The 21,286-nt window shown below is 54.8% G+C and overlaps 2 protein-coding genes across 2 annotated transcripts; one reads left to right on the top strand and one right to left on the bottom strand.

The window, feature by feature from the left end:
* Positions 1 to 354: 354 nt before the first annotated feature.
* LOC116794594 (histidine--tRNA ligase, cytoplasmic-like) lies at positions 355 to 6,451 on the bottom strand. The gene is made up of 12 exons (XM_032703368.1): positions 6,281 to 6,451; positions 6,070 to 6,189; positions 5,477 to 5,572; positions 4,566 to 4,691; positions 4,331 to 4,438; positions 3,827 to 3,925; positions 3,377 to 3,470; positions 3,115 to 3,242; positions 2,787 to 3,029; positions 1,967 to 2,083; positions 1,511 to 1,657; positions 355 to 1,285 (listed from the first exon to the last, which is right to left on the bottom strand). The coding sequence occupies exons 1-12, from the start codon at positions 6,449 to 6,451 to the stop codon at positions 1,229 to 1,231; spliced, it is 1,506 nt and encodes a 501-aa protein (XP_032559259.1). The 3' UTR covers positions 355 to 1,228.
* Positions 6,452 to 6,548: 97 nt separating this feature from the next.
* Positions 6,549 to 17,136, top strand: ZMAT2 (zinc finger matrin-type 2). Its single transcript, XM_032703081.1, has 6 exons — positions 6,549 to 6,665; positions 10,436 to 10,529; positions 10,963 to 11,086; positions 12,083 to 12,156; positions 14,064 to 14,209; positions 15,670 to 17,136. Exons 1-6 carry the CDS (start codon positions 6,648 to 6,650, stop codon positions 15,811 to 15,813), a joined length of 600 nt encoding a protein of 199 aa, XP_032558972.1. The 5' UTR covers positions 6,549 to 6,647; the 3' UTR covers positions 15,814 to 17,136.
* The last annotated feature ends 4,150 nt before the right edge of the window (positions 17,137 to 21,286 follow it).

The raw sequence follows: 21,286 nt of genomic DNA, 5'->3' as shown, positions 1-21,286 counted from the left end.
CCCGCGAGAGGGCCGGGTCGGGTTTATCATTGGGTTGGGGTTTCTTTTTAATTGGTTTGTTTAATTCGGGGTTTTTTGTTTTGTTTTGTTTAATATGTAAAAATACAGAGTTCCTCCACGCGTGCGCCCCCACCTCCCCAGCTCCGGCCCCCTCGCTGATGGGACACGTGCTCTCCGCCCCACCCACCCCCACCCCCGTAGCCGTAAAATTAAGTACTTTATTAGAAACTGTTAGCCGCAGAATTTATGTATTTTTGACATTTTAAAAGGAGAGTGTCAGCCGTGGAGCTCGTGTGTTTTCAGTAAAGGTTGGAAGTCCTCAAGGGGAAGCGCGTAGTGTGGAAATTTCTTGCCAAGATTCATACAGGCAAGAATTTTGGTAAAACAGAGGCAGTTGCTCACAGCTGTGAAGAGACTGATAAAAGCAAGAAAGGATACGAAACGGACGAGGCAAGGCTGGGTTTAGGCCTTGAACCAGGTCCCTAAGGCAGGAAACCAAGCACTCAAGAGAAAAACAATCCGAGGGGAGCGTCCTCTGGGGGGAAATGGGGTGGGACATCCCCTCCTTGAATCTGTAATTAGAGGATGGTATGAAGTTATGAAATCTGTGTGATTCGGGGTGCATCCTTTGGGATTTTTCCCGATGCATCCGGCACTGCAATAAACGTGTGTGGTTTTTGGCTTTCTATACTCAAAATGAGTCTAGAGAGTTTCTTCTCTGACTTTTCGGCATCACCCCCACTCGGGCTGGTCCCGCAGCCCCGTGCAGCACCCAGGTGTGGGCTGGGAGTAGGACTGGCCCTTCCACTGCCCTCCTCACCCCATGTCCTGGGTCTGTGGGTGCCCATCGTGCTCCCTCCCCACTCCAGAGCTCAGCCTGATCCTGCTGGAGCTGCACCTCTGTGAGCTGCACCATGTCCAGTCTGTGCCCATGGAAACACCACCTGCAGTGATGGGAATACCTGTACAGGTGCAGGGACTGCACTATTAGGAACCCACAAGCTCAACCTGTCCTTCAGAGCATTTAACCAGAACTTAAAATTGGTGACTGCGCTGTCCCATAGCTTTTAAAACCCCTTGGCTCCTCTCTTCTCGCTGCCTTAGCCCAGGCAAGGAGCCTTAGGCTGGGGGATGGTAACCAGGCCGCAGCTGGCAGTGAATGGTTAAGGACACTGCAGGGTTCCAGTTGTACAGCAGTTCAGCCAAGCAGCTCTGGCCAGAGAAGTCCTCAGGGCTCCAGCCTTCTCCTGATCTCATCGACAAGCTTCTCCCTTGGGATATCAACCTACAAAGCAAAGAGAGGGGGAGGTAGCAGCATTAGAACAGAGCACAGTTCTAAGGACCAAAGGCTTGCTTTGGGTACTAACACAGTTTGTGACTGGTTTTCTGGAGACACCCAACAGACCTGTGCTATGGCTTCCCAAATGTCACTGAGGGGAAACCCAGAGCCTTTCAGTGATCTCCAGAGTTTGGAAGCACTTTTGACACGTGGATAAAAGGACATTCTCACCTCTTCTCGTGTTGAGACATCTCGCAGCTTGACGACTCCGTCTGCCAGCTCCTGCTCTCCTACAATGGCAGCAAGGGGGATCCCTGTGTCCTCACAATACTGCAGCTGCTTCAGCAGTTTAGGATCCTTCTTGTACAGCATCTCTGCCTAGCAGGGAGGGGGAAGGACAAATCACTAACCCAAATTTGCTTTGATGGATATGGAGCAAAGCAGCCACCATGAAACCCTGCAGCAAGGGGTTGCCTTCAGTGCTCTGGGCTGTTCTTCTGTGCCTAGACCTAGCGGTTGGACTTTGTGATCTTCAATGTATTTTCCAACCTGAATGGCTCTGTGATCTCAGACAGGCCCAGATCTTGAAGAGAACACAACTAATGGAGTTGGTCTAGCTGTGCTACAGCTCCTTCAGGCTCTCCCTCCCTCACCCATGACACCACCGAGCCCAAGTGGTTCCTTTACCTTGATCCCTGCGTCCCACAGCTCGGAGATGAGCTTTAGTCTGGCAGCAAGCAAGTGTTTCTGGGGTGTAGCCACCAGCACTTGGGTTTCAGTTGTGCGAAGTTTCTCCCCAGAAGCCTGGAGGGACAGACACGCTCATGGGAGTGACTGGGTCTGAGGGAATCTGCAGCTCACAGCACCTCACCTCATCTCCAGACCTTAACTCAGTGACTGACAACCTGAGCACCTTTAATGAGCCCCCCAGAGACTCTGCATTGTGTCACAGTAGTTGATCATGTGCTGCTGCTCCCGTGCGACCTCGGACTCCCTCCCAGATGGGACCTGGACAGAATTCCAAGGTTTCCTTTGATTCTCCAGGTACAAACACATTGCCTCGGCCTCCTCTGCCAGGAATCACAAGCTCAGAACTAAACACAGAGTGATGAATCTTCTCAGAGGCTTTCCTGGGGTGCTCATTGCAGAGTGAGTGTCACAGACAATACTGAATTCATCGCTTCCCAATCTCCAAGACAGGAAACTTCACAGGCAACAGAGGAGCAAAGTGATTGGGGCAAAAAGCTCAGAGCCAGGCCCAGAGCTCAGGGCTGCCCTTAACACTTTCTTGACATCTCCTAGGGAATGCTGCCCTCAGCTGCCCACACCTGCATCCTGATGGGCTGCAGAAAAGGGCTCTGTCTTCTGTGCATGGACACTCAGGCATGAAAGGAGCCACCCTCACCCCCAAAATTATTTTCCCTTGAATACCATGGAGCTGTAGAGCTCTAATAAACAATAGCTGACTTCCTAGAGCCTCCTCCAACGCACTGCCTGCAGCACCTACCTTCAGCCTCTGCTCCAGGATGGAGAAGATCCGCTCGATCCCAATGCTGACCCCCACGCAGGGCACCTTCCGGCCCTTGGGATCAAACATCCCCACCAGCCCGTCGTAGCGGCCGCCTCCAGCCACGCTCCCGACGCCCACCAGCTCCTCCACGTGCTCGTTCTCCTGCTGCAGCAGCACAGCCTCAAAGATCACCCCCGTGTAATAGTCCAGGCCCCGGGCCAGGCTCAGGTCGAAGGAGATCTGCAGGGCACGAGGGTGACCCCGTCACTGGGTGCTCGGGGGGCCCCCCAGGGCATCACCCCCTCCTGCCCCTGCACCTGCTCACCTTCCCTGTGATGCCAAACAGGGTCAGGTACTCGAACAGCAGCTTCATGTCCCCCAGCCCCTCCTTGGCCAGCTTGTTCTGCGACAGCTTTGGGTCCTGCAGGAGCCGCTCAATCAGGTCCAGCCCACCTGTAGGAACCAGACTTGCCTCAGGTGTGCCAGGGCAGCAGCACCAGCCACAGTGGCCCCAGCCAGCCGTGTGTGTGCCCTGTGCACCCTCCATCCCCAGAACAAGCCCAAGGGCTCGACCCCCCAGTGCTCACCATGGAGCTGGACGTACTCCCCGATGCGATCCGCAGCCTCGGGAGAGAGCCCCTTCTCTCCCACCATCTCGCTCCTCACTTCCTCCCACGGCACCTGTGAGGGGACAGAAGGGCATCTGTTACTGCAGGACATTCTCCTCACTCACTGGTTTCCCACAGGACATTCTCCTCTCCTCACCACTGCCTCCACCAGCCCATATGAGCACAACTCTGCTGACTGTCGTCCTGCACATCTCACTAATCATCTGTCTCTCTCTCTCTCTCTCTCAGGATTTTTTAACAAACCACTGGAATCACCAGGTTTTATTCCAAGATAACCATTCCAAGATAACCACGCCAAAAGATAACCACGCCAACAATTTTGCTGCTGTGACCCTCTTTATGTCAAGAGGGGCCATGACACTGCCCAGCTCAAGATTAGAAGTGTCTCCCCACGAGCCCAACACTGACCTTGTCCAGCTTGTCCACGGTGGAACAGGCCGATATGAACTTGCTCTCTGGGACACCACAGACAGCAAACACACCGTTCAAAATCCGCCTGTCGTTGACCTGGGGGAGGGAGAGGCACACTTAACTCAGGGATATCCCCCCCAGTGTCATTCCTTTGGTCCCAGTGTATGGCAAGCTGCAGCTGCTGGCATTTCCACCTGCCTTTCCCATGGGAAGGGAAGGTGCAGAGATATGAAAACCATTCCATGACTTTATGGTTCTAGTTGGCTGCTGGAATTTTGCAGGGGACTGCGGTTAGTCCTGGAGAGAACTCTGCCAACTGCAGACTCAGGAAATCTGGCATTCTCAGCTCAAGCTCAGGTCCAGCCTTTAGCATGAGGAGGCAGAGAGGCAGAATGAACTCCTGGATCAGGACTGAGAGGGGGAATAGGCACTGCTGTGTAAAACCCCAGGAACAATGACCACTGCTTCCCACTGCGGCACAGAGAACCTGCCTGGCCTCACCTTGATGACAAAGTCCCCGAGCTGCAGGTCACTCAGGATCTCATGCACGATCTTCAGGCACTCGGCATCGGGAATCATCGGGTCGAACTGCCCGGCGATGTCGAAGTCCTGGGGGCAGAAGCAGCAACGGAGGCTCCTGGCACGGCTGAGGGGCTTTGGCCGGGCACACCACGCTGCTCTGCAGCCGCTGGAGGTGCTCCAGCCAGGAAAACCCTCCTGCCACCCCAACACTCACGCACTGGTAGAACTCGCGGTAGCGGCCCCGGGTGGTGGCCGGGTTGTCCCTCCTGTACACCTTGGCCACGTGGTAGCGCTTCATGTTGTTGACCTTGTTCATGGCCAGGTAGCGAGCGAAGGGCACCTGGGCCCAGGGAGTTAAGGATGGGAACAGGGAGATCCCTGGAGCTGCAAAGCTGAACCTCCGAGGCTCCCCGTCTCCCTTTCCCTTTGCCAGCTGCTCCCCACTATTTTTCACAATGACGGTGGGATTTTTGGGGTGTCCTGTGCAGGGCCAGGAGTTGGACTTTGATGTTCCCTGTGGGTCCCTTCCAACTCAGGATATTCTATGATTTTTAGGGAAATCATCAGCCTGGACTGCAGATGAGTAGAATGAAGCAGCTGAGCTCCTCCAACACTGGGACAGCTCCATTCCCTCCTCCCGACCCACTCAGGACAACACTATGCACACACTGACCCTCTCTCATCATTCCACCCTCTCACAGTGTGATCAGAGGGAATTCAGTGCACAGCACAGCCCTACAGACATTGAAGAGAAGAGATTTTGAGTGAGATGTGCAGGTGGAGAAGGCCTGGGATGGGCTCCTGCAGCAAACACTTCTCCAGAGGGCACTGGGAAGGTGGGATGGGCAGGGCAGAGGTGGGGACCGTAAATGGGAGGAGATAAAACCAGTACAGAGGAGCAAACTGGGGCAGGTCTGCAGCCCATGGGAGGGGCTTTGCTGTGGGTCCTGGCCTGGCTGGAGGGTGGTGTGAGATGGGGTCATGACAGTGACAGCCAGGCAGGGTGGACACGGGGGTCCAACACCCCAGTGGGTCCTGCAGGCAGGGCAGGGCAAGGAGGACCCCACAAGGTGGTATGCCACCATCCCCTCGGGGTGCCACTGTCCCCTGGGGAGCTCAGGATACGGTGAGGTCGTAGCGCAGGGCCAGCAGCTCCCCTCCCTGGTCCTGCAGCTCGTAGATGAGCTTCGTGTCCTCCCCGTACTTCCCCATCAGCGTCTCCTGGGGAGGGACGAGGGGGCTGGTGACCAGGTGGCTGTGGGGCACAGGGTCCCCTGGGATGGGCACAGAGTTCAGTCCCCCCCAGAGCTCCTCAAGTCAAGCCGGGGTGGCCATTACACACATTCCCCCTCCAGCCCCCTCGGACCTGGGTCCACCTCTCCATTCCCCCACAGGTCCCAAGAGGGACTGTCACCTCTGCCCTCCCCACACGAGGGGTTCCCTCAGACTTGCCCTGAATCTCCGGGGGAAGACGGAGCTCCCTAGTCCCACAGGAGGGGGGGGTGTCCCACAGCCCCTATGGGGGTCCCATCCTGCAGGAAGGAGCAGAGGGGGGTCCTACAGCCCCTATGGGGGTCCCGTCCCGTGGAAGGGAGCAGAAGGGGGGTGTCCCACAGCCCCTATGGGGGTGCCGTCCCGCGGGAGGGAGCAGAAGGGCGATGTCCCACAGCCGCCGTGGGGGTCCCGCCCCGCACCGAGGGGTTCCCCCCGCGCCTCACCCGCAGCTCCAGCACGGGGGTGTCGATGGCGGCCGCCCCGTGCCGCTTGAAGCAGGACACCACGGTGCCCAGCAGCCGCTCCCGCAGCGCCGCCTGCGCCGGCGGGTGGTCGCGGGTGCCCTGCCCGGGACACGGAGAACAAGCCGTGAGCGGCGGGGCCGCGCGGGAACGCTCGGTACCCACCGGCGCCGCCCGCAATCCCCGCCTTTACCTTGGGCGTTTTCAGCACCGGCAACACCCTCCCGCCGCCGCCGCCGCCGCCACCCCGGGACAGAGCCGGCGGCCAGGACCGGGGGATGCTCTCCCGGTTCCCAGCGAGGCGGTGCCGCGGCGGTGCCCGGCGGGCGAAAGCGGCGGCGGCGATGGGGCCGATCCGCAGCATGGCCGGGACCGGGACCGGGGCATCGGGAGCGCCGGGAGCGCGGGGACGGACACGTGACACCAGCGGCACGTGACACCGGCGGCACCGGGAGCGCGGGGGGGACACGTGACACCGGGGGCGCACGTGACACCGGGCGGGAGGCCGCGCTTTACGGCGCCGCGCGACAGTTCCCGGTGCCGTCCCCCCTCAGGCCGCCATGGCGTCGGGCAGCGGGGTGGGTACCCCCGGGGCAGGAGCTGCCGCGCCTCCCGACGCTCCTCCCGGGCTCGCCGGAGCTTGGGGAGGGTCGTGGGGGCTGCGCTGAGGGCGGGCGGGCGGGCGGCGAGGCGGGGCCGCGCCGCGCTGGGGGCCCGCGGGCAGGCCGCGGCGTGAGGGGCTCCCTCGGGGGTGAGGAGAGAGCACATGCCTGCTCTTTATGTCTCTGTGTGTGGGCGGTGGGAGGTTTGGGGCCCTGTGAAAGGCCCTGATGTGTTAAGGGCTGGAAGGGCTCCGCCGCGATCGCGCCCATCGGGAAGGTGGTGGGTCGCCGTCCCGGGAGGTGTTTAAGGAAAGGGCGGACGTGGCACTCGGTGCTCCGGGCTGGGTGACGAGGTGGTGTTGGGTCACAGGGTGGACTCGGTGGTCTCAGAGGGGTTTTCCCAGCTCAGTGATTCTGTGATCCTCCCCCTGTCCCAGCCTGAGGAGGTTGAGCTGCCCCAACCCCTCGGGGGTCCCACCCCACCCCAGGGACCTCCTGGGATGGGCAGTGGCTCGTGCGGGCGTCTCCCTCCTTCCCCTCCCTGTCTCCCTCCTTCCCCTCCCTGTCTCCCTACTTCCTGTGGCTTCTCGGCCGTCCTGGCTGTTTCCCGGCTGGATTTCACACTGTCCTGCTGGAGAAGCAGCTCTACAACTCCCTGACAGGAGGGTGGAGCGGGGAGGGGGGCTGAGATCGGGCTCTGCTCCCGGGGAACAAGGGACAGGATGAGAGGAAACGGCTCAAGCTGTGCCAGGGGAGGGGCAGGTTGGACATCAGGAGGAATTTCTCCCTGGAAAGGATGTTCAGGCATTGGAAGGGGCTGCCCAGGGAGGTGGTGGAGTCCCCACCCCTGGAGGTGTCCAAGGAAGAACTGGACATGGCACTCAGTGCTCTGGGCTGGGGACAAGGTGGGGATGGGGCACAGGGTGGACTCCATGGGCTGGGAGGGCTTTTCCAGCCTCAATGATTCTGTGAGTCTGTGAATGCTGAGATGGGGTGGGTGAGGGAGATGCTGTGGGTGTGGTCTGGCTGGACAGCCAAGGTGGTTTCAGCACCTCCAGTGACACCCCAGAACTGCCAGCAGTGTAGTAGCTGTGTTTTTCTGCCTTTTCTGCTTTTTTTGGCCCATCTTTCCTTCCTTGAAGCCACTTGCTGAGAAGTGAGAAGGGAGGCCCTGGCACAGGTTGCCCAGAGAAGCTGTGGCTGCCCTATCCCTGGAAGTGTCCAAGGCCAGGTTGGGCAGGGCTTGGAGCAACCTGGGCTAGTGGAAGGTGTCCCTGCCCATGGCAGGGGATTGGAACTGGATGATCTTCAAGGTCCCTTCCAACCCACACCATTCTGGGATTCACTCTGTGATTCCATGAAGTGAGCAGTGATGGAGGTGAGCAGCAGGATTTCTCCCCAGGAGGAAGATGGGGCCTCTGGTTTATTGTCAGCTGCCAGCTGAGAATTCCTGTTGGATTGAGTCAGGCTTGAGACTCCTCTGTCATTTAATAGGATTTGGTGCTGATACTGAGCAGATCATTGATGCCTATCTCAAGAGGGAACAGGAAGCTGTGGGGCACTTCTGGTTATTAATTGTTGTTAGTAATTCGGTAAATACTCTCTGAGATAACGATTTTGGGGCTTGCAGCCCCCCTGCCTCCACCAGAGCAATTCAGAAACATCCCTTCAGGTATTGTCCAAGCAAGATCTTGTCAAGCAGTTGGGCTTAATTTCTTTCCCCATGCCTGGATGAGGCAGATTGGTAAAAGAGCTGCAAAAGGCTCTTTTACTTTTATTACAACAGGAGAGAGAGAAGCAGCAAATAAACCTCCCCCTCTGCAGGGGGATTTGTGATAATGCCTGGCATGCAGGAGAGTCTGGAAAATACCCCCAAACGTTAATTTACACTCTGTGATATTTTCTTTTCTTTTGCTCAGGGTGGTTAATAAAACCTGTTACGACATCCTTAAAGTGCTTAAGAAAGCTCTGGGAATAAATGAGAATTTTTCTACGACTCCCCAAGGCATTTTCATCCCTATCAGTGGTTGTTCGTTCCATTTGAAGGATTGCCAGAGGAGAGAACCTTAAATGGCTGTGCTGCTGCTGTAGCTCCAAATGGGATTTGTGTCCTTTGGATTGTGATTGGATTCTTGATTTGGCTGAACGGAGAAGGCGGGGGGAGCGTGGGGGTCCTTCTCTCCCGGAGGTGTTTTTAAATACATCTGTCCTTTTTTTAATGTGAAACTGAGAGGCTCTCCCTGCCGTGCTGAGGGAAATGCAGCTCTGTCCAAATGGGAGTTATCTGCTCAGGGAAGTCAGGAAGAGGCTGAGTTAAACCATGACTGATCCCAGGTACAGGGGCCTGAGGTGCAGATGGGGCAGACACTGGGAAGAGCCCGAGCTGGTTTGATTAGAGTGGGTGTGGGTGGAACAGAGATTCTTGTGCAGTCACTTCTGCCCTCAGCGTTGGGGACTGGGTGAAAATCCACCCCAAAATATAGTCTTTGTGTTCATCAGTGCCTTCACTTGAATTCAGCCTCTCTTCACACGTGTGCTGCATCCAGCTCTAGGTCCTCAGCACAGAAAAGAAATGGACCTGTTGGAGCAAGTCCAGAGGAGGCCACGGAGATGCTCCAAGGGCTGGAGCCCCTCTGCTCTGGAGCCAGGCTGGGAGAGCTGGGGGTGTTCACCTGGAGAAGAGAAGGCTCCAGGGAGAGCTGAGAGCCCCTTCTGGTGCCTAAAGGGGCTCCAGGAGAGCTGGAGAGGGACTGTGGACAAGGGATGAAGGGACAGGACAAGGGGGAATGGCTTCCCACTGCCAGAGGGCAGGGATAGATGGGATATTGGGAAGGAGTTCTTCCCTGTGAGGGTGGGGAGGCCCTGGCACAGGTTGTCCAGAGAAGCTGTGGCTGCCCCATCTAAGGCCAGGTTGGACGGGGCTTGGAGCAACCTGGGCTAGTGGAAGGTGTCCCTGCCCATGGCAGGGGCTGGAATGAGATGATCTTTAAGGTCCCTTCCAACCCAAACCATTCCATGATTCCATGAACTTACCCTGTCACTGCCAGAGGGAGCTCTGTGGAGCTGCTGAAGGCCCAGTACCTCAGAGGTGTTTCTGTAGGAAGCTGCAGGAGCTTTCTGTGCATTTTGTACAGGTTCTTCCCTGGTACTTCCAAGCCCTGCCTTGACAGACAGGGTTTCAGAGCCTTTTCTGGTTTGCTTTGCTGTACTTGGAAATCCCACACTGCTGCCTCTGATTTCACGGCAAAGTCGGCATTTTGATGCCTGTAACAGCCTTCCCTGCTCCTGCATTTTAATCAAACTCTCTCTAGCTCAGACTGTGTTTCACAGCTTCCTCATCTGTTATTTGCAGCTTGGGTTCAATTGACTCTTGGAAGGAGTAGGTGTAATCTGTGCTGTGTCTGTCAGGGGGCACTTCCCAGGTCTTAGATCCAGCACTTTCAATCCCGGTTGGGTCTAGTTTTCAAGGCAAAAGCCTGGATGATCGTCTCAGGAGCTATTGAGATAAAGTCATTTCTTCTCTCAGTGCTCTGAAATCCTTCTGTAAGTACCCAGAGCCACGCTGAGAGTGATTCTCTTAAGCCACATCCATAATTCCTAGATAGGAACACAAAGGACATGGGGATATAACATAATGCCCCCAATTTACTGCCGTGGCCTCACAGGCTGAGTGATTCCACCTCTTTCCCCCCTCAGAGGTGATCAGACTGTATGATAAATGTTAATGCACTTTGTTTGCCTCCCAGACCAAGAACCTGGACTTCCGCAGGAAGTGGGACAAGGATGAATATGAGAAACTGGCGGAGAAGCGGCTCACGGAGGAGAGAGAAAAGAAAGATGGTGCGTAGTGTGCTGGCCCCAGGCAGGCTGTGCTGTGCAGGCACTGAGTCTCCCAAATCCCTGGAGTTTGGGAGGGAGAGAGTAGCTAGAAGTCAAGTCCCAGAAGGGGAAAAACTGGCTTGCTCCAGTCCTTTTTCCTGTGTTTGCCACTGAGTGCATTTTTTTGAGAACAGGAATTAGTGAGAACCTTTGGGGAGGGAGGGGAACAGTCAGCCCCTGAAACAAGGAGCTCTCAGAATATGACCCAAGTCAGAGCTGGAGATACCTCAGAGTACCCGGTTCTAGTAGGAAGAAATTATATCCTTTACTGATTTAAAGACAAAGGTGCATTTTCTGCGTGGATCAGGTGGTCCCAGGTTCCCAGCAGGTCCCTCTTCCCCAAGGGGAACATCAAATCCACCGTGTCAGGCTTGACCTTTTGTTTATGTTTTAGGCAAACCAGCTCAGCCCGTCAAAAGGGAACTTCTGCGGCACCGAGACTACAAAGTGGACCTGGAATCCAAGCTGGGGAAAACCATTGTCATCACCAAAACTACCCCTCAGTCAGAGATGGGGGGGTAGGTCATGGTCTTGTTGGAGTCTCAGAGTTGTGCTGGGGGGCTGTGTCACAGTGGGGACCCCTCACAGGGCACCAGGAGCTGGTTTCCTCCTGTGTTTGGAGCCTGGGGCAGTGGGACTGCACTGGTTTACACCCAAATTGTGTCTCCTGGGGTAACATATGGAAGAGACCCAGCAGGCTGAGCCCCTTTGGACATTATTCCTTGATATCAGTGTTGTCCAACTGTAGGAACAACAAGGAGGCAAATCTTTGCCACCTGCTTGGGTTTCTTTAGCCAGACTTGCTTGCACTGAGACCAGGGCTGCTGCTGATTTGAGATTCTGGTTTGGATATCTGTGCACAGGGAATGGGAGAAACCTCCAGATACCTGTCCTTAGGAATAGTGTTTGGCCACTGTTTGTGTGGATCATGTTCCACCAAACAGGATTCTGAGCTCACCCTAAAAGAATGTGTTGAGTTTGTGTCACCTCAGGAGTGTTAGTGTCTCCCTGGCCAGCAGTGCCAGGGAGATGTGCAGCCCTGAACAGCATCCAGGGATGGAAGTGCAACCCCTGGCTGGGCTTTTGCAGCAGCTGTTGAGATGGGCAGAAAACAGATCAGGGAGTTGCTCTGTGAGGTGATGGGGATGGCAGGACTCACCTTGCAGCCAGGTGAGAGGCAGTGGGATGTAAAGGAACTGGGGGAGGACAGGTCACAGAATCCATCCCACCCAGCTGGGTGTGACTGGAAGGGGAAGATGCTGTGGCTGGCATTGCAGAGCAGCTCAGAATTTGGTTTCTCTTGTGTCAGAGGGGTGTTGGTGTAAGGGCAGATCCCTCTGGGGCATCTCTGTTCATCTGGAGTGTGCCCCTGCTCATTGCTCTTCACTGGGATCCTCTTGTCCTGGAAAAAAGTCCCATATCCCAATTGACATGCAGAGTGTCTCAAATAGCTGTTCTGTGGGATGGGGTTTGTCTCATGCTTTGGGGTTAATCTTTTCTCTCTCTCCTGCCAGGTACTACTGTAATGTGTGTGACTGTGTGGTGAAAGATTCCATTAACTTCTTGGATCACATCAATGGCAAAAAACGTAAGGATCATTTCTCTGCCTCTGGTTGGTTGAGTTGGAGGGCTGTTCCCTTCCTGCATCACCCATGTCTGAGGGCTGAACACATCCATGGATTAGAGTGCTTTGGAGATCAGGTGTGGGGACTGTTTGCTCCTGAGAGCTGTGGAGGTGCTGCCTTTATCTCCTGGCACCTTCCAGTGTGCTGAACCATTCTCATGGACTAAGCCCAGCAGAAACAGTGATGGTGTACTCTGGTTAGGTGTATCTTCCCAGGGTCAGCAAATCCCTGTCTCCTGAAAATCTGGAGAGAGGCTTTTCACAGCACTGAAACTGTAATGAAATCTTTAGAGAAGTATAAGGTCTGTCACTGGCCCATTTTTGGGTTGGAAACTTCTCTTTATAGAAGTCAAGTGTGAAGCTCAAAACTGGCTGTCCCTGAGCTCCAGATCAGATCTTGTGAGGATGGAGGCAGAGGATGAGCAGAGGCAGGAGTGGGGCAGTTTGACTCTGGAGCTGTCTCCAGCAGTGTGGTGGTGGTGGTGTCCTGTACCTCACTCTGGTTCTTGTCTCTGCTGCTGTAATGATGCAGTTAAGTCAAGATAAAGACAAGAGGGAAGAATTCCCAATTTATCAATCTGTTCCCTTAGTGTGTTTAACCTGAAAAAGAGGATTATACCCTCAAGCTGACTGTGATCATTGCTTTTCCTTGGCATGTTCAGAGAGTGGGGGAATGTGGAGAAATTAAAGGAGCAGCAGGATACACTGACACACTTCCCATGTTGTTCCTTCCCTTAGAGGTGTTTTTGGCTCCTTGTGGAAGTCAGCAAATGGCCCCCTTGGAAAAAGGCAGGGAGGGGTGTGCTCCAGACCTGCACAAGGGGCAGTTTGAGAACTGGGCATTCAGAAGAGATCTGAGGGCTGGTTTTCTGTAGCTCAGAAAAGGAAAACCAATGTGTTAAAGCCCTGTGCTTTTATGTGGATGGGAGGAGGGTGTTGACATGCCTTGTTTGACGTGTTGGGAGATTGGCAAGAAATCCATATGAGAGAGCCTGGAATCCAAAATCCTGGCATGGCTGTGTGGATGGGATGAGATGCAGGGTTGAGCTGGGGCTGGAAAGTGGCTGATGCACAGTACCTCGGTATGAGTACATTGAGGGCTTTTGTTCCAAGGCCATAAATCTGGCTTAAACCTGCTTGTTCTTGGCAGTCCTCTTATTATTCCTGGTGTATAGTTTGAGCTTCCAAGTGCTTTTGCATCCCTGGGACAAACCCATGCATGGTTGCTGGAGTCATCAGGCTGTTTGGATCTACCCAGGAATGCGGGGGAGACATTGCTGGGGATGGCCCCTCCAACCTAGGCTTGCCTATGAGTGAGAAACTGGGAATCTGCTCTAAAGAGACACTAAATTTGCAGCCTGGCTTAATATTTCCTGTTCCTGCTTTAGTGAGCAATGTCCTGTGTAATCAGGATCTCTGAGTGCCACTCATGTCTTGTGTAGCATCACCCACTGCCAAGAGATGCCAGTCTGCCGGTTTTATTATGGCTCCTTTTTCAACACTCCAACCCTTTTTTATTCCACTGGTCCAAGTTTAAATTTCCTGAAGCATCAGAGCACCAACATGACAGGGAGCATGCAAATAGGGAACCTTAAAAGAATAGTTAGTGTTTGTCTTGTTACAAGTAATGTTTGGCTTGTTGTGGTCACTGCTGGTTTGGGTTATGGTGTCCCCCTAAAGCCCACACCCTCTGACCTAAGAAATCCTTGTGCACAGGGGTAGTCCAGACCTGGAAGCTGCTTTGAGGGGATGGATGAGAGGCAGGAAGATGGTGCTGTGCTGTTTCAGTTGGGGTCAGGGATGGGGACTGTGCAGAGCACTGAGGGCTGCAGGTGTTGCTGAGCACAGCTGACTCCACTCCTGTTCTCCAGACCAGAGAAATCTGGGCATGTCCATGCGGGTGGAGCGTTCCACGCTGGACCAGGTGAAGAAACGCTTTGAGGTGAACAAGAAGAAGATGGAGGAGAAGCAGAAGGACTATGACTTCGAGGAGAGGATGAAGGAACTCCGTGAGGAGGTGAGTCTGGGGCAACAACTGAGGAAGCAAAGCTCCCCGGAATCACGTTTTGGGAGGAAATCAACCCTGCTTCCTGATCTTGTTCCACAGAAGCCTTGTTCTTGGTATCACTCTTGTCTGCTGCCGTGAGTGGGTTTTGGTTTTTTATTATTTGCTCTTTTAAACGTTTTTGCTGCTGTGCCTGGAAACTCTTTTCCCCTCTTTCTGTGGGAGGATAACTTTTGGTGGCTTGGGTTTCCACTGAATGTGGCACGAGCCCATTTTTTGTCTCCCATTAGTTGTGTTGGAATTTGTGTGCTCTGAAAGCAGACCTGTGTCTTTGTCCCTTATCTTCCACAGTTCTTAGGATTGCTGGGATCCTCCTCCACGTGGCACTTGCTTCTGTGTGGGCTCCTTGAGTGTCAAAGGGCTTTGTGAGCAGTGTGCTGTGGTGTGAGATGTGTGAGGAGGAGGCGAAAGACAGCAGATTCCTCTCGAACCAGGGCTTAGGTGTCAGTAAACATGAAAATCAAGTTGACTTGAAAGCCCACCAAAGTTCTGACAGCCGAGGAGCTGCTATGGATGCTTCTCCTCCATCAGCAGCCATGTAATAACCCAAGATTACAAATCACTGCCCGTTTGAGTCTCCCTGCCCAAGCCCTGAGCTTTGCTTCACCACAGGGGAGCTCTCTGGGGTGCTCACAGAGCAGCCCCATCCTCTGTTTGGGGGGGGTAGGAGGGAGGTGCCCCAGCAGCACAGGGAGTGCCGTGGGTTGGAAGGCTGCTGCCAAGTCCATGGATGGCAGCAAGGAAATGGGCAGCAGCTCCTGGTGCAGCTTTCTCCAGGGCACGGCGCAGCAGGCAGTGCTGGGGATGGCAGGAGCAGTTGGTAAGATGGGAGCTGAAGCCATGCTTGGTGTCACCTGGTACAAGCCTGGCTTTGTTCCAGGGCTCGTGATCCTCACAGAGCAAAACACTTTGATTAGAGCAGCGCAAACTCTTTGATGCCAACTCCCCCCCCTCCAAAGCTGCTCAGAGCTTCAGCTTCTGTTCCAGTGAGCAGCTGTCACTCTGCCAGGCCGAGAGCCAACAGGCATCACAGTCACTGGCACGGGGCGTCGGATGAGGGAACAGCCTCCTGCTTTCAAACCAACTCCTTCTTCCCTCAGCCTTCATTCCAGGCATAACTTGTGATGTTTGCTCAGAAGAGAGAGTTTCATAACGCTTTTTTTTTTTTTTTTTGGCTACATCTTGTGTGTGTGGGTCTGCTCTTGGGGTGGGAGGTGGGGTGGTCTGGATTCTCTGGGAAACGTTCTCCTCAGAGACCACAGGCCAGGATTTCTGCTGCCTGTTTATTTCCTCAGGCACAAACTTGGGTGCCATAGGCAGGACATGGCTTTAGCTCTGCAGTGCCTGGTGTCTCAAGAGCTCCCTCAGCTCAGGAGGTGCAAATTGTGTTGCTATTGTGTCCCTTGCTGCAGGAGGAGAAGGCCAAAGCCTACAAGAAGGAGAAGCAGAGAGAGAAGAAGAGGCGGGCGGAGGAAGATTTGACCTTTGAGGAGGATGATGAAATGGCAGCTGTGATGGGCTTCTCTGGTTTCGGCTCAACCAAAAAGAATCACTGAGCAGCTCTGGACTCTCCTCTTTCTCTAAACAGTTTGTTTTTACCCAGGGAACTCTGGATAACTCTTCAAAGACTTGATGGAGGACTCGTATGTAAATCTCTCAGTAGAAGTTGGCTGGAGGAGTCGAAAAGTGATTCCATGCTCTACCTGTGCTGCAGAACAAGCTCCACCTCTCATTAGCTTCCCATCTCCTTCTGTGTCCTAGATCTGGCTGCTCAGCTGCTCTGTGGCCGTGTGCGTGCTGGGAACTGCTCTGCTGGGTGCATTTTTGTGTCAATAAAGTGCAGCCATTCTGCACAGGTGGCCTGGTTCAGGATTAATCTAGTTGTCAACCAGGCCCTAGTTGTCACCCGGGCTGTGTTTGAGGCGCAGGGAGGGATCCAGGTTTTTTTAGGATCGTAACGGGAGGAAATGTGCCACAGCAAGCGGTGTGAGCGGTACAACCTGCATCTTCATGGCTTGTGCTGAGCAGGGCTGGTGGCTGCATGGAGTCTGGGTTGCCGAAACTTTCCTGTGTGTTTTACCTGCAAGGGAGACTTCCCTGCTTTTTCTTTGTGTTTTATCCCATAATTTTGTTCTCTTTAAGGCAGGGGAGAAATTCCTCCCCACGGCTGGTCTAGGATAGAGCCAATGAAAGAAAGGTGTGTTCGATTTGCCAGAAATAAATTGACTCTTTTAATGGGTCCTTTGGTGGGAGTTTGATGCCTTATTTATTTTGAGAGCTTCTGCTGCCCACTGAGAGGAGCTGCTGATGTCTCCTGTCAGCACAAAGCTGGGCTGGCCTTCTGGGGACCTCGATGGAGACAGAGGTGTGGCATGTGCCCCCCTCTCCTGGCTCAGCTCCCAGCTGCCCTAGATGGGCAGTTGCCATCATTCTTGGTTTTTTTAAGTAATTCTGGAGAAGGGTGTAAGAACTTGGGAGGGGGAAGGGACTTCAGGGCTGGGGACCTGCATTTCCATCATGCAATCCAAGACAGGCTGGGCTGCTTTCCAGATTTTATCAGCCTTAGTATATTAAGGGCCATTTTTTTCCTGTCTACTGGCTGTCAGTGTCTTTTCACCTCTGCCCTCCCCTAAATCCACTTCATTTCAGCTTTTATTTACCTCAGTCAAACCTTGTGTGACTCATTTCCGTCTGCAGTTAGGATTTATATTTTGCATGGCTGGGTTTTCGTGGCTCTGTCTCACTCTCCTCTCTCTTTTTATGTATATTGATGAAATCCTTGCACTTGCCCTTCTCCGTGCTCGTATGAAATTTCCAGCCTGGGGAAGGCTGCAGTGTTTAGCCTGCTCTTTCTAATACATCTAGAACAAATCCTGTAATGTTGTGCTGCTGTTTTAATTCCTTAATCTTAGCCTGCTGACAGCTTCATTGCCTCAGGTCTTTCCGCTTCAATTCAGATTATAATCCCCGTTGAAGATGCTATTGAAATGATATATAGCCAGTCAGATACAGCTGTCCTTGGAGGTTTGACCCTTTTAACTTGGCAATCCTTTGACTTCGGCTCTCTGAGCACACGGGCTGGGAGGGCAACTTTCATTCCAGCCACGTTCCCAGCGCTGTGCAGGCTGCAGCACGTGGCTCCGGCTGAATGGGAGAGCGGAGACGCTCGCGCCTTTGTGCCCTCCGGGGTGCGAAAGGGATGCTGCCGTGGTTTCATACACATTAAAAGTTTAGGATGTTTCAGAGAAGATTTAGCAGCAGCCATTTTATCCCAGCCACCAGCTCTGCAGACATCCAGCCCCTCTCCGCAGCCGGGAACTCGGTTGGCACTGCTTGGGAAGGGCTGCCCCGCACCCTCCCTCTTTCCCAGCCTGTGACCTTGGAGCCAGTGGCCGCTGCCTTGGTTTCCCCATGGAGCATCCCGCTGTTCTTGTCCATCCTGGCACACGCAAGGGGCAAGGTATGAAATGGGCAGCCCCCAAAAAGCCTTCCTGGGGAGGTGGTCGGGCTTGCGCAGCCTCCTGCCACCGGGCCCTTCCCGTCCCTGCCTGCTGCTCCCGGTCCCTGCGAGCCGGGGAGGAAATCCCTCTGCAGTGCAGGGCTTTCATTAACGACACTCCTCTTGGGTGCAAAGCCTGTCCTCCCCAAACCCATCCCGAGGCCACCTGCACCCTGGGGGCCGAAGCCCTGGCCCCAGCTCCCCGTGCTGGGGCTGCTCACGCCGGGGGAGTGCGGCTCTTTGTCTCGGCAGCTTGCTGGGAGCAGTGGTGTGTGCGGCAGCAGATACAAGCTCTTGCTGGATTCCCAGCAGCGGGAGCTGCCTCTAGCCAAGGATGAAAAGCTGGTTTCATGGGAGGAAATAATATTTAGAGAAGAGACAGATAACATTCCCTGCACCAGCCACGTTAACCCTTTACTCCCGCTGCTGTTTGGGGGGGTGCTAACCCTTAGCTCGTGGCTCCCAACACTACAGCTGTTGGGTCTCTGTGACTCTTCATTACCATTCACCATCTCCATGATGAATTTAAGGTGCTGCATGTGCCTGTGTAGGTCAGGACTTGGGGTTTTGATTGGAGAGAGGGAGGCCCCAGCTCTGTACCTCCCCTTCCTGCTTCCCCTCCCACCCCAGCAAACAGGGCCAGGTGTTCTGCACCTGCTGAGTCCTCTATTTGCTCTTGCCAAAAGGGAATGCAGCTCTTCCACAGGTTAAAACTGGGATCTGGTGGAGTAAGGAGGGGCATTTTGCATGGTTCCCACATCCAGGCTGGGGTGTCCTGCCTGGTCTTGCTGTGAAAGTATTTTGAGGTGCCTGGAGCCAGCTTGGTGCTTGTTCCCAGCACCTGGGCAGAGGTATAAGGCTCTGCCTTGGGCATGGGGCAGTTCCTCATGACCTGTGGTCAGAGGACGTGGGGGAAGGATGAGGGTGTCCTAGCCAGGCTGGGGACCACACTCAGCCTGAGCTGGCCTCCTGTGGCTGCATCAAATTAAATATTGATGGCAGTGTTTGGAGATGTGTCCACAGCAGACCCTAGAGAAAACAAATCTGTCTCGCCCTCTCCACTTCCTCTCTCCCAGACTTCTTCCCTGGCCTCATCCTGGAGAGGAGGGCTGAGGCCTCATGGAGTGGCTGAGCACCAATATCCTGCTGTTCTTCCCCTTTCCTTCCTTCCTGGGCACCTCTCAACCCTACCCTCTCCTGCCAGCCCACCTTTCACTCTTTGCATGTCCTCCTTGGGACTGGGGGAGCAGCAGCAGCATTCCCACCATCCCAGTAAAATGACTGGGATCAGGGACCTGGAGTGATTCCAGAGAAGGGGTCCCATCCCAGCCCTGTGTGTTACTCTGCCTGGGCCAGCTGAATCATTCCCTGCTTCCATGACTTTATTAGACATGTCTTTTCAGCACTCTACATCAGTTTTACATCCTGAAAGGTTTAAGAGCTTGGCAGGAGCTCCAGTCCTCCCACTGCTCAGGCCACAAGCTACTGCTGCCCCAGTTAGGCAGCCATTCCTGCCGTTTGCCATCGTTAAAGCCAAACAACATCCATGGGCAATATCCCTGGAAACCCTCCTGCCTTGCTTTGACCTGGTACGGCGGTGCCAGGAGGCTGTGCCACCAAATCCCTCTTTTACTGAGGCTTCTGGGTCTTTCACACTCCATCAGCTGACCTGCTGCTGTGGCATCATCCCACACAACCCCAGAGCCAGTATTCCTGCCCCTCCAAGTCTATGGACACCCTGAGAGCCACCTGGATCAGTCAACCCTTGGCCCAACCTGTCCTGCTTTCCTCATGCAGGGGGACAAGGTGTCCCCAGAGGAGAGCCCCACCTGTGGAAGGGCAAAGGTTCAGCCCCTGGTTGGAGCTGGGGTTGCTGCAGAAAGGAGCAGGAATCATAGAATCCTGGAATGGTTTGGGCTGGAAGGGGCCTCAAAGCTCATCTCATTCCAACCCCCTGCCAGGGACACCTTCCACTATCCCAGGTTGCTCCAAGCCCCATCCAACCTGGCCTTGAACACTTCCAGGGATGGGGCAGCCACAGCTTCTCTGAGCCATTGAGGAAGGGATGGGAGGCAGGGTGGAGACTCGTAGAGGGGAAATCCCTGGGCTGGGAGGTTTTTGCTTCCCACCTGCAGCTTGGATGGGAAACTCGGACACAGGTTTTTCAAACAGGGGACACCCACAGTGAAGTGGTTCTTGATCTGGAGACCTCAGCAAGCTGGGCCACTCTCCAAACAGTTTTTGGCTCAGTCCACAGGTGGGATCAAAATGGAACAAGCGGGGCTCTTGAGTGTTCCAAACTGGAAGGAAGGAGACAGCCCTGGTGCCTCCCCCATCCCAGTCGGATCTGCTGCCGCAGCCAGGTTGGAGGCTTGCTGGAAGGATGGATGATTTCTGGGCTCAGTGTGGGGCTCCTGAGCACAGGGGAGGTTTTGCTTTGTTGCAAGCAAAGTACAAAACCATCATCAGCCAGAGAACAAACAGCTCCGGGCTGGAGAGGGAGCAGGGAGAGGGAGGTGGGGAGGAGCAGGGGGAGCGCGGGGACAGGGCGTCCGCAGGAGGTTTTTCGGGGACTTGTGATCTCAGAGCAAATTTCTGCTGTTGGCTGCGCACCAGTGGCACCATTTCACCAACTCATGCGTGCCTCCCCACCGCCAGCTCCGCGGCGCTGAGCGCCCCGGGGGGGTCGGGGCCGCTCCGCGGAGGGCTGCGGGAATATGGTCCCTGCTCGGAGAGCGTGTGATCTGCCAGGCAGCCAGGGAGCCCCGGGGACACTGCCATGCCTTTGTTCCTCCTTCTCTTTCTTTTCCACCTTCAGATTTTTTTTTTCCCTCTGCTTCCAGCTGCGTATGCAGCACTCCCCCCCCCTCTTTCCACCCACAGTTCCTGTCTTGATTTTCCTTCCCCTCTACAAATATGTGTTCCTTAGGCTCCTTCTCCTCCCTGCCCGGCTCCCCCCGTCAGCGTTGCCTTACCAAACTTCTCTTTTTTCGTTTCTCTCTGTTTTCCCACAGGCCCTCCTCATCCCTTCCCCTTCCTGCTTCTCTCTCCTTCCCTCCAGCCTCTCGGGCTCCCGTTCACTCACTCGTCTCCCCTTCTCTGACAGTTTGGGGGAAATCTGTCTGTGTCAACACACAAATTCCATTATTTATTGGCTGAGCTGAACGGGGTCCTACACTCGTCTGTAATTGTCTCCAGATCAAAGCGGCTGCTGATGGCAGCTTTGCCTTCTCGCAGCAGAACACCACCCCCAGCTTCCAGCTCCCCATCCTCCCGGGGGAGTCGGGTGCGTGTGCGTCGACACCCTCGATGACTGATCTCCCAGACAGAGAGGAAAGAAGTAGGGCTGGTGGGGGAGAAAAGGGAGACCTGGAGGATCTGCAAAGCTCCCAGGAGAAGATGGGGATGTTGGGGAGTGTCCCAGGGGGTCACACAGTCCCTGGTAGAGGCCAGGAGAGAGTGGGAAGGTAGAGGTGGTCCGTATCCTGGGAATGGGGACAGCGAAATGAACTGAAAGGAGGGGCAGGGAA

This window comes from Chiroxiphia lanceolata, chromosome 15 (genome assembly GCF_009829145.1).
Source record: "Chiroxiphia lanceolata isolate bChiLan1 chromosome 15, bChiLan1.pri, whole genome shotgun sequence".
NCBI classification, from domain to species: domain Eukaryota; kingdom Metazoa; phylum Chordata; class Aves; order Passeriformes; family Pipridae; genus Chiroxiphia; species Chiroxiphia lanceolata.
Note: the sequence above shows the minus strand (reverse complement) of the source record. Positions and strands in the feature narration are given on the sequence as shown.

Excerpts from the sequence above, each read along its gene's own strand:
- LOC116794594 (XM_032703368.1), bottom strand. The coding sequence starts at position 6,451 with ATGCTGCGGATCGGCCCCATCGCCGCCGCCGCTTTCGCCCGCCGGGCA. Across the intron at positions 5,573-6,069 it reads CCCCCGTGCTGGAGCTGCGG|GAGACGCTGATGGGGAAGTA; the intron begins GTGAGGCGCGGG and ends GTCCCTCCCCAG. Across the intron at positions 1,658-1,966 it reads TGTGGGACGCAGGGATCAAG|GCAGAGATGCTGTACAAGAA; the intron begins GTAAAGGAACCA and ends CCTCCCTGCTAG.
- ZMAT2 (XM_032703081.1), top strand. Across the intron at positions 11,087-12,082 it reads CCTCAGTCAGAGATGGGGGG|GTACTACTGTAATGTGTGTG; the intron begins GTAGGTCATGGT and ends CTCTCCTGCCAG. Across the intron at positions 14,210-15,669 it reads TGAAGGAACTCCGTGAGGAG|GAGGAGAAGGCCAAAGCCTA; the intron begins GTGAGTCTGGGG and ends CCCTTGCTGCAG.